Source organism: Sylvia atricapilla, chromosome 21 (assembly GCF_009819655.1).
Source record: "Sylvia atricapilla isolate bSylAtr1 chromosome 21, bSylAtr1.pri, whole genome shotgun sequence".
Taxonomy (NCBI): domain Eukaryota; kingdom Metazoa; phylum Chordata; class Aves; order Passeriformes; family Sylviidae; genus Sylvia; species Sylvia atricapilla.
Window position 1 is genome coordinate 661,763 of NC_089160.1, and position 12,409 is coordinate 674,171.

General features: G+C 60.1%; 1 protein-coding gene across 1 annotated transcript; it reads left to right on the forward strand.

Moving 5' to 3' along the window:
• Nucleotides 1-1,784: 1,784 nt before the first annotated feature.
• SPRY3 (sprouty RTK signaling antagonist 3) lies at nt 1,785-12,205 on the forward strand. The gene is made up of 2 exons (XM_066333865.1): nt 1,785-1,910; nt 5,450-12,205. The coding sequence occupies exon 2, from the start codon at nt 5,497-5,499 to the stop codon at nt 6,403-6,405; it is 909 nt and encodes a 302-aa protein (XP_066189962.1). The 5' UTR covers nt 1,785-1,910; nt 5,450-5,496; the 3' UTR covers nt 6,406-12,205.
• The last annotated feature ends 204 nt before the right edge of the window (nt 12,206-12,409 follow it).

Genomic DNA, 12,409 nt, shown 5'->3' on the forward strand with positions numbered 1-12,409 from the left:
AGGGAAGCCTGAATCACCGGCACCTCAAGGTGGGAGTGAGAGATTTGGGCTGGGAGAAAGGGAGGACATCACGCGTGCTCCCGGGAGTCAGGTGCTCTCAGCCACTTGGCAACTGGGAATTGGGCAACTCGGATCCTTTCTGTGCCTTTAAAGACGGAGCTGAGAGCGATGGGGAGGAGAGGAGGGGCCGGTGGGAGCGCAGAGGGATTGAGCCTGAAGGCTCTGAGCTGGACCCGAGGCTGAGGGATGCTGTCAGGGACTCGTTCTTCTTGGGGAAACTCACGGAGAAGCATCCCTGGTGGAACCCCGTGGAGATGGAGAAACCCTCAGCCCAGAAACTGCCTAAAAATGAGACTGCAAAGGTTCATCTGGGCGCTGTGTGGGAGAGTGAAGTCACCGGCCCCAGCTGGGGGGACTCCAGCGCTTCTGCTGGCATAACTGGGAGGGAGCCCCTGAGGTCCCTGGGATCATCCCAGATTGTCCCCATCCGTTAGAGCCACACGCAGCAGAGCTGGGTTTATCGCTCTTATTCCAGGTCCTTCTCTTCCCCGCCGTCCCCATCCTGCTCTCACACTCCCAGATTTTGTGTTTGCCGTCTAGCCCGGGGACCTGCCCGCCCCAAGGGGCTCCTGTGCTGCTGGGCACCTGGCTGGGGGCTCAGGGCTTGGGGTTTCATCTTCACATCTCTGAGACAAATTCTGAGCCCTACCCGAGCTGCGGGTGTTTGCTCATGTGCTGAGCACTCCCCGAGAGGATGGGTGACCACCCTGGAAGTGTTATGGGGAATGGAGGGAGGGTGCACAGGGGACCACAGGTGACATCCAGCGTCATCAGGGTGGCCTTGTGTCTTTGGGACTGTCAAGCCAGGTCCACTTTACTTATAAACGGGGCTGAGGGGTGTCACAAGGACCCCTGGTGCTCCTGAGCCACGGGGCAGGAAAGCAGGAAGGACGGAGCACGCAGTGACTTGGGAAAACCTCTGGGATGGAAGATCCAGGTCCTGCTTGGACCTTGAGTCCAAGCTTTTTGTTTCTGAGAGAGTGGGATGTGCGTGGGCTGGTTCTGTGGGTCTCAGAGTGGAAAAGCTGCTTTCCAGCCTCTCTGCCGAGTGTGTCTGTACAGGAGCTAATTCAGGTGTGGGTTTGGACTTTCGGGAAGTGTCGGAGGTGGGTGGCACCTGGGCTGTCCCAGGTGCTGGGAGAAGGTTGAACTCGATGACCCCAGAGGCCTTTTCCCACCTTTTCCGTGATTCTCTGGGGTGGCTGCACCCGTCTCACGGCGATTTACGGGTCAAACCCAAGGTGACGGATCCCGAGTCGCTCCCGGCCCTCTGCGACCACGCCGACAGGACCTGCCCACGGTGTCACACTGCCCCCGGCCCATCCCGCGACGCCGCCGTGTCCCCCGCGGGGCCGTCCCGGTGGGCGCAGGGGGAACACCGGCCCGGGCTGCGGAAAGGCCATCCCGGGGGCCGCAGGGAGCTGCACGGAGCCCGGGGCAGACGGAAACGTTTAAACAGCGGCCGAGCATCCCGCGGCGGGGCTGGGCGGCAGCGGCGCCTGGGGAGCGCTGCGGGGCTCTGCGGAGCCGCTAATGGGCCGAGTCCATTTCAGCGGGATGACGCCACTTGGGTAAAGCGTTAAGAGCTCCGGGAAGGCAGCGCAGAGCGAGGGGGAGCGCGATGCTCCCGGGCAGCGCCAGGTCCCTCCCTCCATCCCTCCTCCTCCTCCTCCTCCTCCTCCTCCTCCTCCTCCCAGCCTCCCGTTCCCACCGAGCACGGGCCCCCCCGGCGCTCCCGCTGCCCGCGGCGCGGGGCTCGGCTGCGGCCCCGGGGCTGCCCCGCTGCCCGCCCGGGGCTGCCCCCGCCGCTCTGGGGCTCCGCGGGCCGATGGACCGGCGGCGGCTGCGGGGTGAGTCCGCCCGGCGCGGACACGCGTGGGCTGCGGGACGGCGGCGGAAGGCGGCGGGGGGACACGCGTGGGCCGAGCGGGCGGGGGTCCCGGGCGCGCCTGGGGCTGTCCCTGAAGGGACGCGGGTCCCTGGATGCGCACGGGCTGTGCGAGCAAGTTGCGGTTCCGTGCCGTGTGGGCTGCGGTCCTGCACACGCGTGGGGTGCGCGTGGTGGGGCTGGGGCCGCCCGAGGCTCCGAGTCACGCGTGGGTTGTCCTGCCGCTTGTCCCGCACACGAGCGGGCTGCGGGCGCGGCGGTGCCCGGGGGTCCCGGGGCTGCGTGTGCGCGGAGGGGCTGCGGGACCGCGCCGGGTGCGAGCCCCGTGGGGCCGGGGCTCAGCCTCCCCCGGCACTCCGCTCAGGGCGAGGGGGTCCCTTTTCTCCCACCGGGCGCCCGGAGCCGCTTGCCCCCGGCTCGCGGCCACCTCCAGCCTGTAAATCATTTGCTTTTACGATCCCTCCTCTGGCCCATTATCACAGGAACTTTATATGTTTGGGGCTGGTGATGGCCATAAAGCTGGCCCGGTTTCCGGGGCTGGCACACCCGCCCGGCAGGCAGGGTGTGAGGAGGACGGGGAGGCTGGGGGGATGCTGCCCCGGGCCCCCAGGCACGCAGGTACACAGGGAGGGCTGCGGCAGAGCCCCGGGGATGCTCAGCTCAGTGGGGCTGGGATATGGACCGACTGCAGCCCTGGGATCAGGCTGGACCAGGGAGGGCTGGGAAGGAGTGGGGGGCACTGGGCTATTCTGGGGTGGAGGAGGAGGAGGAGGAAGGAGTGGGGTCACAGCTCCAGTCATCTGGAGGACCCACAGAGGTTCTGTTCAGCTCCCCTTGGTTCCCACAGGGACATTTATGTGCCCCCAGCCAGTGAATCCAGGTCCTTGTCTGATCCCTGCGCCTGGGAATCACAGCTCTGGAGTGCTGGGGCTGCTCCCGAGATCAGCCTTTCTCAAGATGCTGTGTCCGAGCCTTGCCCCCAGATCCAGAGTGTCTGGCACAGCCCATGGCCAGCTCCTCTCTGGCTGTGTCCCCCGGGCTCGGTTCCTACTCACATTGTCCCCCCACCCCAGCGCGGCTCAGGGATCTCCTCATTCCTCCTGAGCTCCAGGTCTTGAGAGGATTTGGGTGCCCTGTATTGGGCCAGCCCTTTATCTGCCAGCCCCATCGGCTCTGTGGCTGCAGGACCCTCTCTGGGGTCTCTCCCTTTGAGGCACCCCGCGGTTCGAGCCCCCCAGGACCCTCCCAGGGGTCACTTCACTGGCCAAGCCTGAATGACCAAGTGCTGAGCCCAGGTGAGTGGGGATGGACACCGGGTGTGAGGAGCTGCTCCTGTTCCCTGAATGATCCCATCCCGGCAGGATCTGGGTCATGAGGGCTGTGGGAATGCACTGAGGCTGCTCTTGGCTCCCCTCTGCACAATCCCAGCTGCAGAGATGGGCCACCCCTCTTCAGGGGCTGCTGGGGCTTCAGGTCCCCAGTGTGTGCTTTAGTCTGACCCTCCCCGGTGAGGAGCTCTGTGGCAGCGGGTGAGAACCACGAGAGCTTTTGCCTCTGGCTTGTTCCAACGCTGGCAGGGTGCTCACAACCCTTCCCCGGGCTGGCCATGCCTTCCCTATTTCCCCTTGGTACCGCTGTGGGAGAAAAGGGTGTTCAAATCACCTGTGGGTGTCCTGGGCGAGCGACTCCTCACTGTCTGCATCTCCCCACACGGGGAACGGCATGGAGGGGGAAAAACCCAAATCTGGGCACATCAGTTGCCTTTTCTTTCCAGAGAGGGGGATGGGAGAGACGAGATCTTGCTTGAACAGTCAAAGTAAGTTGCCTTTGCTTTTCCCTGCTCCTCAAGGTCAGCCCAGCTAATGAAAATCAATCTTCCCTCTGCCTCTCTCTGCTGCATGAGCAGATTTTACCTGTGGCCCCTTCACCTACTTGAAAGCGGCTGCCCCGTGCTGCTGAGCATGGGCAATGCCCGAGGGAGCTGCCTCCTGGCACAGCGTCTTCCTGCCGGGCTGGCCACCGTGACAGTGTCCGTGTCACGGGGGCTTACTCCTGTCATCTGCCCCCTCTGTCCCGGGGCAGCTGGCTGTGCACGTATCCCACAGGGAAATCTGGGCTGGAGGTGCCGGGGGGAAGCTTGTGGGGGGCTCTGGCATGCAGTGAGTGATGTCCATCCTCTGGGCACTCCTGGGCAGCTCCGTGTGGAGGTGGCCAGAGCAGGAGCTTTGTGTGTCCCTCAGTCCCAGGGCCGCCAGCTGTCCCACGGCTCCCTGTGGTCTCTGTCCTCTCCCAGCCCCACCGACGGTTCTCTCTCCCAGACAAGGTCTGGCAGATGAGGGTTTGCAGATGGAGCTGCTGCCGTGGGGTCAAGCTTGCCAGGAAGGTGAGCGATGGGACACGGAGTTGTCCCTGCCCCGACCCAGCGCCCTGAGCTGATGTTCCTGGGCACAGCTGATGTTCCAGGCTCTGCTGCCAGCACTGCCACCCGGGAAGTGCCCTGTCCTGAAAGGCCAAGGGCATGTCAGGGTGGGGTGACGGGCATGACGGGGCTTTTCTGTGCCAAGGCTGCCTTCCCTGCTGTCTGTGCCAGGTTTGAAGGGATTCCCTGCCCTTCAAACTGCCCTTCCCAATGCTCCTGATGGGGGAAAATTGGCTCCTGGGCTGTGGATGGGGTAGTGGGATGCTGCAGTCTGCCAGGATTTGGAGTCTGTGGGATAGTCCTGTTCTTGGACAAATGCGGGGCTCATGAGTTGCAGTTTCATCCCTGGAAGTGTTAAAAAAAAATAAAAAATGGATGTGGCAGTTGAGGACATGGTTCAGTGGTAAATGTGGTGGTGCCGGGTGGATGGCTGAAGTTGCTGATCTTAGAGGGCTTTTGCAATTTTAACCATTCCGTGAGTCTAGTTTGTCACTGCTGCTACCTAGAGTTATCTGTGCTCAGATTGCCCATCCCAGTTCTCCCAGTGTGTGCCGAGAATGGGAGCGGGAGGCTGCTCAGGGTGTGCTGGGAGCCCCCAAAGCAGAGAGAGCCCCTGCTCTGAGGGACGCCGTTCCCAGCTCTGTCATGCCTCTGATCACTCTCCGCTTCCCATTTCCCCTCCGCTGGAGAGGACCAGCACTTGTCCCTGGGGAAGGAGGCGCTGGTGAGGGGTGGGAAATCCTCTGGAAGGACACGAGAGGCTCAAGAGCACGGAGAGAGGCTGTGCCCGCTGGGGCTGAGGGGCAGATCCGGCAGCCCTTCCCTTGGGATGTGTCCAGCCTCAGTATTCCCAGGCAGAGAACTACTCCGGTCTGATCGCTGGAAATCCCTCCCTTTGGAGTTCTCCAGGCAGCCTTTGTGTCCTGCTTTGCTCGAGTGGAAGGTGTCCCAGCCCATGGCAGGGGGCTGGAACGAGACGAGCTTTAAGGTCCCTTCCACCCCAAAGCAGTCCGTGATTCAATGATTTGAACGGTCGGATCACGTAACAGGGATATTTTCTCTCTCCCTGCCCCATCCTTTAGGACTTTTAGATGTGCCCTGACGCTGCAGGGTCTCCTGCCTCCTGGAAATGCAACTCTCCTCCAGCGCGGCCGAACTCAGCTGTGACGAGACCATGGACCCACCCGCCGAGGACTTCCAGCAGGTCCTGTCCATCGACCAAATCCGCTCCATCCGTGCCAGCAACAACTACGTGGAGAGACCGGCGGCGTGCTTCCAGCAAACCCGCTCCAACCCCTCGCTGTCGCAGCCCCCGCACAAGCACGAGTGGGCCCGGGACCGCCTGGCCTCTTCCACCTTCCAGGACCTGCACCGCGGCCAGCAGCACCAGACGCCGCCGCTGCAGCCGCCCCTCAGCCACTCGAGCACGGCCAGCTCGGTGTCGCAGAGCACGGCGGCCTCGGAGCAGCGGCTGCTGGGCGGCCTGACGCCGTCGCAGTCGGGGCAGTCGCTGGCCAGGCCGGCGGCGGGCGGCGGGGAGCTGAAGGCCGAGCAGGCGTCGCGGAAAGGCGCCGAGCGGCCGCCGCCTCACGGGCACGTGGTGCTGTGCGAGGCGTGCGGGCGCTGCCGCTGCCCGCGCTGCACGGCCGCCCGCAGCCTGCCCTCCTGCTGGCTCTGCAACCAGCGCTGCCTCTGCTCCGCCGAGAGCCTCCTCGACTACGGGACCTGCCTCTGCTGCGTCAAGGGGCTCTTCTACCACTGCTCCACCGACGACGAGGACACCTGCGCCGACGACCCCTGCTCCTGCGGGCCGGGCTCCTGCTGCGCCCGCTGGGCCGCCATGAGCGTCCTGTCCCTGCTCTTGCCCTGCCTCTGCTGCTACTTTCCCACCCTGGGGTGCCTCAAACTTTGCCAGCGGGGTTATGACGGCCTGAAACGCCCCGGCTGCCGCTGCCAGAGCCACACCAACACGGTCTGCAGAAAGATCTCCTCCGCCAGCGGCACGCCCTTCCCCAAAACGCTGGACAAGCCGGTATGACCCTCCCGAGGAGGAGAAGCGGGCTTTGCTCCTCTGTCTCCCCTTCCTCCTCCTCTCCTCCATCCCCCTCCTCCCTGGGCTCCCTCTGCTCTGCAGTGTCCCCCTCCCCACATCGCCCTCCGGGATTGAGATGGGTGACCTGGAGGTCCCCTGGGCTTTGGGACACCCTGGCTGAGTGCCCGGCACCGAGCTGGGGCCACCAGTGGTTTTGCACATGTGGGAGAGGCAGAGCAAGCTGAGGGTGCCCTCCCTGGCTGTGTCCCGCAGGGAAAGGTCACCCAGAGGGTCTGCAGGGCTCTACCCCCATGGCGAGGGGACCCGAGGCCCCTCAAGATTCTGCTCTCTGTAGTTTTAGGAGCTGCCTCGCACTGTGCTCCTTAGCCGTGGGGAAAAGACAGGTCCGTGTATCCCAGCGCCAGAGCCCCTCGGGAGCCAGACCTCCTCCTGCCACTCCTTCTCCCTCTCCAGCACTTTCCGTGGTGGCCTTTCTCCCCGCAGGTGGCCACGGGTCCCTCTCCCCAAGGGGCTGGGGTGCCGAGGGGTCTCACCAGTGCAGTGGCTTCCCTCCAGGCTTGGAAGCCACTGGGAGAACTGAGCGAGCTCCAAAATGAGGTGGCACCGTGTTTTTCTGTCTCAAAGAGGAAGAGAAGGTGTGGGAAGCTTTAGAAACCTTCTGGCAGGGGAAGGAGCTATCGGAGGCAGCCCAGCCCACTCGCTCCTGCCCGACTACAGCAAGGGAAAGGTCCCCTCTGGGATTTGGCTGAGAACAAGGAGCTGCTTGGAAATTGCCATTCATTTCTCCAGGCCTTGGAGGGCTGCCTGAGGTGGGAGCTGCCGCCTGGCTCCGTCCCACCACCCAGCAGATGCCACAGGCTCCGGCTCCGTGCTCGAACCCCAATCTGGTACCTTCCACCAGCACTGAATTCACTTTAAAAACCTATGGCAAAGCCAACTGTGAACAGCCACCGCTCCGGGGACTCCCCAAAGGGGGCTTCTGTCACCTTGCCTCGGGCTGCAGACAGCAGAGCAGGAGGGAGCTGGGGACCCCAACCTTCCCTCCCGGCCGAGTTTCCTTTGAGTCCTCGCCTTGCCGAGGGGGTTCTGCCACCCACAGACAGCCGGGAGTGGGGCTGGAGGCAGCCCGGGGCTGGGCCATCTGCAGAGCAGCCAGACGCTGCAGTCCAGGTCAGGGCTCTGCCTTTCCCCGCTGGGATGACAATAACCCCCGGCAGGTGCTGTCACTGGGGGACTCCTGGTGGTCCCCACCTCTGTGTAGTGCCAGCTCCTGGTTGGGACCCCGCTGGCATTGTCTGGGGGAGTTTGGAGCTGGGATGGTGTCCTGGAGCTCGGCTCTGTCTGCCTGTCCCCCTTCCCAGGTGTGTGAGCACACAGAGGAGGGGAGTGGTGCCCCTGGAGGAATATATGCAACACATCCCTTGGCTTCTCCAGGACCCAGCTCCCAGGGCCCATCCGACGCCTCCTCCCAGCCGCCTCTTTCTGTAGAGTTCTGTGGATCTATTTTTGTAGATATAAATATAATGTTAGGATGGGTAGGTCTATTACTAATAATATTCACGATACTGCTGTGAACGGTGCCAGGTACAAGGTTTGGCTCCCTGGTGCACTTGCACATGCTGGAAAAGATGATTTCCCAGTCAGTTTATTGCTAATCCCAGCCCCTTGTTCCCAGGCTGTGGGGAGAGGGGGAGAGGGAGGTGTATGGATTGTCTGGGGGTCTGCTCTGCAGGCAGGGTGGGATTCAGTGCTGGCTGAGAGGTGAGGCAGAAGTGGAATCTCACTGTGGGGGTCCTCTTTCCATCCATTTGCTTTCTAAAAATCGTGGTGGATCCAAGCTCCCTCTGTTGTGGGGAAAAGTGGTTCCAGGGAGTGATTCATCCCGCTTGGAAGCATTATTCATTCAATCCTGTGCTGGCTGTGCTCGGCTCCCCTGACTCAAATGGCACCCAAACATTGAACTCCAGGTTCCATAGGGAAGGGGGGATGAATCCTGTTCCTGGTGGGAGGTTTGTGCTGGAGAGCGTTATGGACAGGAGTGAAATCCTCTCCCTGATTTCACCCACAGCCTGAGGAGGATGTGGAAAAATCAGTGGGTATCAGGATGGTGCTCCAGGATGCAGAGGGATCTCCCAGCATTAGGAGAGGACAGAGCCCCATCTGTGCATGGCCCATCCCTGAGGCCAGCCTGGACTCTGGAATCATTTGGGTTTCAGGCCATGACCTTCTCAGAGGATGCCCTGTAGGTGTGTGAACCCCTCTACGATCGTTCCTCTGGCAGCAAATATAAAATGCGTTGCAAATACATTTATCCTTATGCCAATAATTGCTTGGCTCCCTACTTCCAAGTGATGTTGTGGGGAGACACTTCCTCCAAGAGTCTCCTTCCTTTGGAAGGCTCAGTTCACTCTTCTATTGGTGCTGATTACACTCCTCCTTCATAAAAACCAGAGAGCATTTTTAGGGAGAAAAGGTCCCTTTTTCGCTGTGGGCTGGAGGAACTGTCTCCCTTGAATGAGAATGTGAAACAGTTCATTGAAACTTTTTAAAGAAAACTAATGAACAGAATTTTCCAACTTGCTCTACTTTGATTTTTTTTTTCTTCCTCCTTTTTAAACGGATCCCACTTGTAAATTTAGTTACCACCTCTGTATCTTTGCAATTCATTGCTTCCTCTCCTGATGGTGGAATGACTCAACATGTGAAGCTTCATCATTTTCACGGCCTCCCAAGTCATGCGAGCGTGGGGTGACCTCCCCCAGGTGCTGGAGCTGGGGGATGAGGAGAAGGCTGCCCGTGGATCTGCTCCCCAGAGCCAGCTCTGCTTGGCAAGGCAGCAGCAGCACCTTCATGAATTTGGAGAGGCCGGGACTGCCAGAAGCCTCCACCTAATGGGCTTTTCCTGGGTCAGTGCAGAAGCTCCCTTCCCACCAGGGAATGGTGCCCCAGCCTGGGGAGGGCAGGGCAGCACGGCCGGGGCTCTGGAATGTCTCCTCTCCATGAAGTGACAAATCTGGGAGATGTATCTCGCGAAATACTGGACCATGTAGAAGGGGAGGGATTTAAAAGCTGTGCAGATGCAGCACCTGCAGATGTGGTTTAGTGGCGGCTCAGCACGCTGGGTTATGTTTGGACTCAGTGGTCTTAGAGGGCTTTTCCAGCAGGATGATTCCATGGTTCTAGGAAGTGGAGAGGAGGAGAGACCCAGCACTGAGGGCTGCTGGATCAGAGCAGGGCTTTGTTTTCACCAAGGGCAGACACCAAAACCACATCCAGGACCTGTGGGGGCTGGAGGAGTTCAGCCTGCTGCTCTCAGCCCTGCTCACGGGGGCAGGTGGCTTCACCTGGAATTCCTGCTCCATCTGGGGCCCTCAGCACATTCCCCTCCTCGCTCTCAGCAGGCAGGAGAGATTGGGAAGCACCAAAAGCTGCCCAAGGAGAAGCACTAGAGGCTCTGGTTCACCAAGCTCATCTGTGGTGGGGAAGGCTCAGATTCTTTCCCTGAGTTTTTCCCAACCTCCTCCAACCAGATCCATCCTGCTCCATCCCCACCTCGGCTGCCAGGATGTTTGGTTTGCCTGCAGAGAGGGCCCCAATTCTGGTTGGGGTTGGGAGCCCCTTTCCTGCCCCACCCTCCGTGAGTCAGATCCATCTGCTCGGGGTGTTGCTCTGCAGCTGCCTGTCCCAGCAGTTGGGCTTTCTCTCTGTCCCGACGTGTCTTTTTTGGTTTTCTTTTGTGAGCGTCACATGTGGAGCCCTCTGCTCTCCCACAGGGAGGGAATCGCATTGTCAGGGAGCGTTCCTGGCTTCTTCCTTTCCTTTGCCAGGGAACATGCAGGGCTGGGGGCAGACTGAGGCAGGGAAAGGGATTCAGGTGCCAAAGGGGCAGGAGGCAGAAGCTGCTGAGCAGGACCTGAGCTCCCCCTGCTCCTCTCCCCATCCACAGCCTCCTTTTCACACCCAGGAAAGATCCTCCCATCCACGCAAGAATCTCTGTTGTTTTTTGCCTCCTCCAAGGCTTCCCTTGCTCCCACTCCCCCTTTTCCCTGCTGGAAATCAGTCCCAGCACTGGTGGGGAGGGGCTGTGGGGACCAGGCTGGAGTGTCCCTCTTGTCCCCCCTCCTGGTGGAAGGGCTGAAGAGGTCCTCGGGCTGCTGTCCTTCATCCTTGGGAAACATCCGTGCCCCAGAGAACAGGGGGAAGCTCTTTGTGACTGACAGATCCCATAAAATCCCACTTTGTTCACTCAGGCGCATCCCCAGGGGTGAACCCAAGTGGGGGAGGACAAACACCACGGACCAAAAGATGCCAAAGCCTGGAGTCAGGGTTAGGAACGGCTCTGGAGTGTGGGAGAGAGGGATGAGCCGGGGGTGAGGGCAGCTGCTGTGAGATGGGCACAGGAGAGGAGCCCTCTGTGCCCTGAACTCCTGTTCCCAGCACTGCTGCTGGTGCTCTTTCCTGGAGAAAGCTCCAAGTGTTCAGACACTGGGAGGTCAGATGTTTGTGACAGGGGTGTGATGAGGGCTGAGCCCCACCCTGCACCTCACTCCTGGTCTTTAACAGGATCCAGTTGAGGCTTGGCTCCTCCAAGGAGCCCGTGGGATGCTCACTGATCCACTGATCCGCTCTGAGCTGGGACCTCCTGGGCTCCGTTTGCTTTGGGTATTCCTCTGTGAGCTCCAGGGTCTCTTACAAACCCCCTGGAGTCACACTGGGAGCGGAGCTGGGATCTCTTCTCCTGCCTGGGATGACGTGGCAGAAGTTTCCCCTGAGGATGCAGTCCCGGGATCCCTGGGAGGGGCTGCAGGCACCAGGGGGTTGGGATGGATGGATGGATGGATGGATGGATGGATGGATGGATGGATGGATGATGGATGGATGGATGGATGGATGGATGGATGGATGGATGGATGGATGGGTGGATGGATGGATGGATGGATGGATGGATGGACGGACGGATGGATGGATGGATGGATGGATGGATGGATGGATGGATGGATGGGTGGATGGATGGATGGATGGATGGATGGATGGGTGGATGGATGGATGGATGGGAAGAGGTCACAGCCCTTGGGGCAGCAGGAATGTGTGTGGGAGGCTCTGGGTCCCTGTCCTGCTGTGCCCAAAGGGCTTTGTCACGAGCAGGACCAATCCCCCCCGAGAGCTGGGCCTGGGAGAGGAGGTCCCCTCAGTGCCAAGTCACCACAAGTCCCAAGCCTGGCCCGTCCCCACCCTGTCCCTTTCCCCCTTTCCATCGGGATGCTCTCCTGGCAGCAGCTCTGCATCCTTCTCCTCCCCTGGTGTCCTCAGCACACAAAGCTCTCCTCAGATGATCCTCTGGGCTCCACAGGACAGGCCCAGGCTCCCAAGGCTCCCGTCCCGACTTTCTGGGCACAAATCCCTTCTGTACAGCCTGTAAAGATCCCTCCCAGCTCTCTCTACTCCACTTCCTTTCTATAAGGTATAATATATGTTTATAACCTGATGGCTGTTGTTTTTGTTTTTTTTGGTTTTTTTTGTTTTTTTTTTTTTTGACAATACTCTTGTATCTTTTAAGGGAAAAAAATTTTAAAAACCAAAGTATTTATTTGAAAAGTTTATTTTAAAGATAAGGAAAAAAACCCCAACCTATTTATTTTATGCACCCTCTTCTGTTTGGTTTTCTTCTCTTGCAAAGCTGATAACTGTTACAGAACCACTGCTGAGGTGAAAGAAGTGATTCTATGAGTGGCTTCACAAGCCCACTTAGAGCAACTATTCAATAAAAATATATATTAATTTTGAATGTGGTCTCGTTCTTGTCTCCGTGGTGGCCAGGGCACGGCTCAGGCTTTGCCTGGATGGCTGGGCAGGGACTGAGGACTGGGGGGATTATTCTGGCCTCCATGGGCTCTCCCCTGGGAGTCTTCTGATCCAAAATCCATTGTGGGCTCCCCTGCTGCAGCTGTCCCAGATCCCCGAGGAAGGGCTGGCTCAGGTGGCAGAGGGC

Excerpts from the sequence above, each read along its gene's own strand:
- SPRY3 (XM_066333865.1), top strand. The coding sequence starts at position 5,497 with ATGCAACTCTCCTCCAGCGCGGCCGAACTCAGCTGTGACGAGACCATG.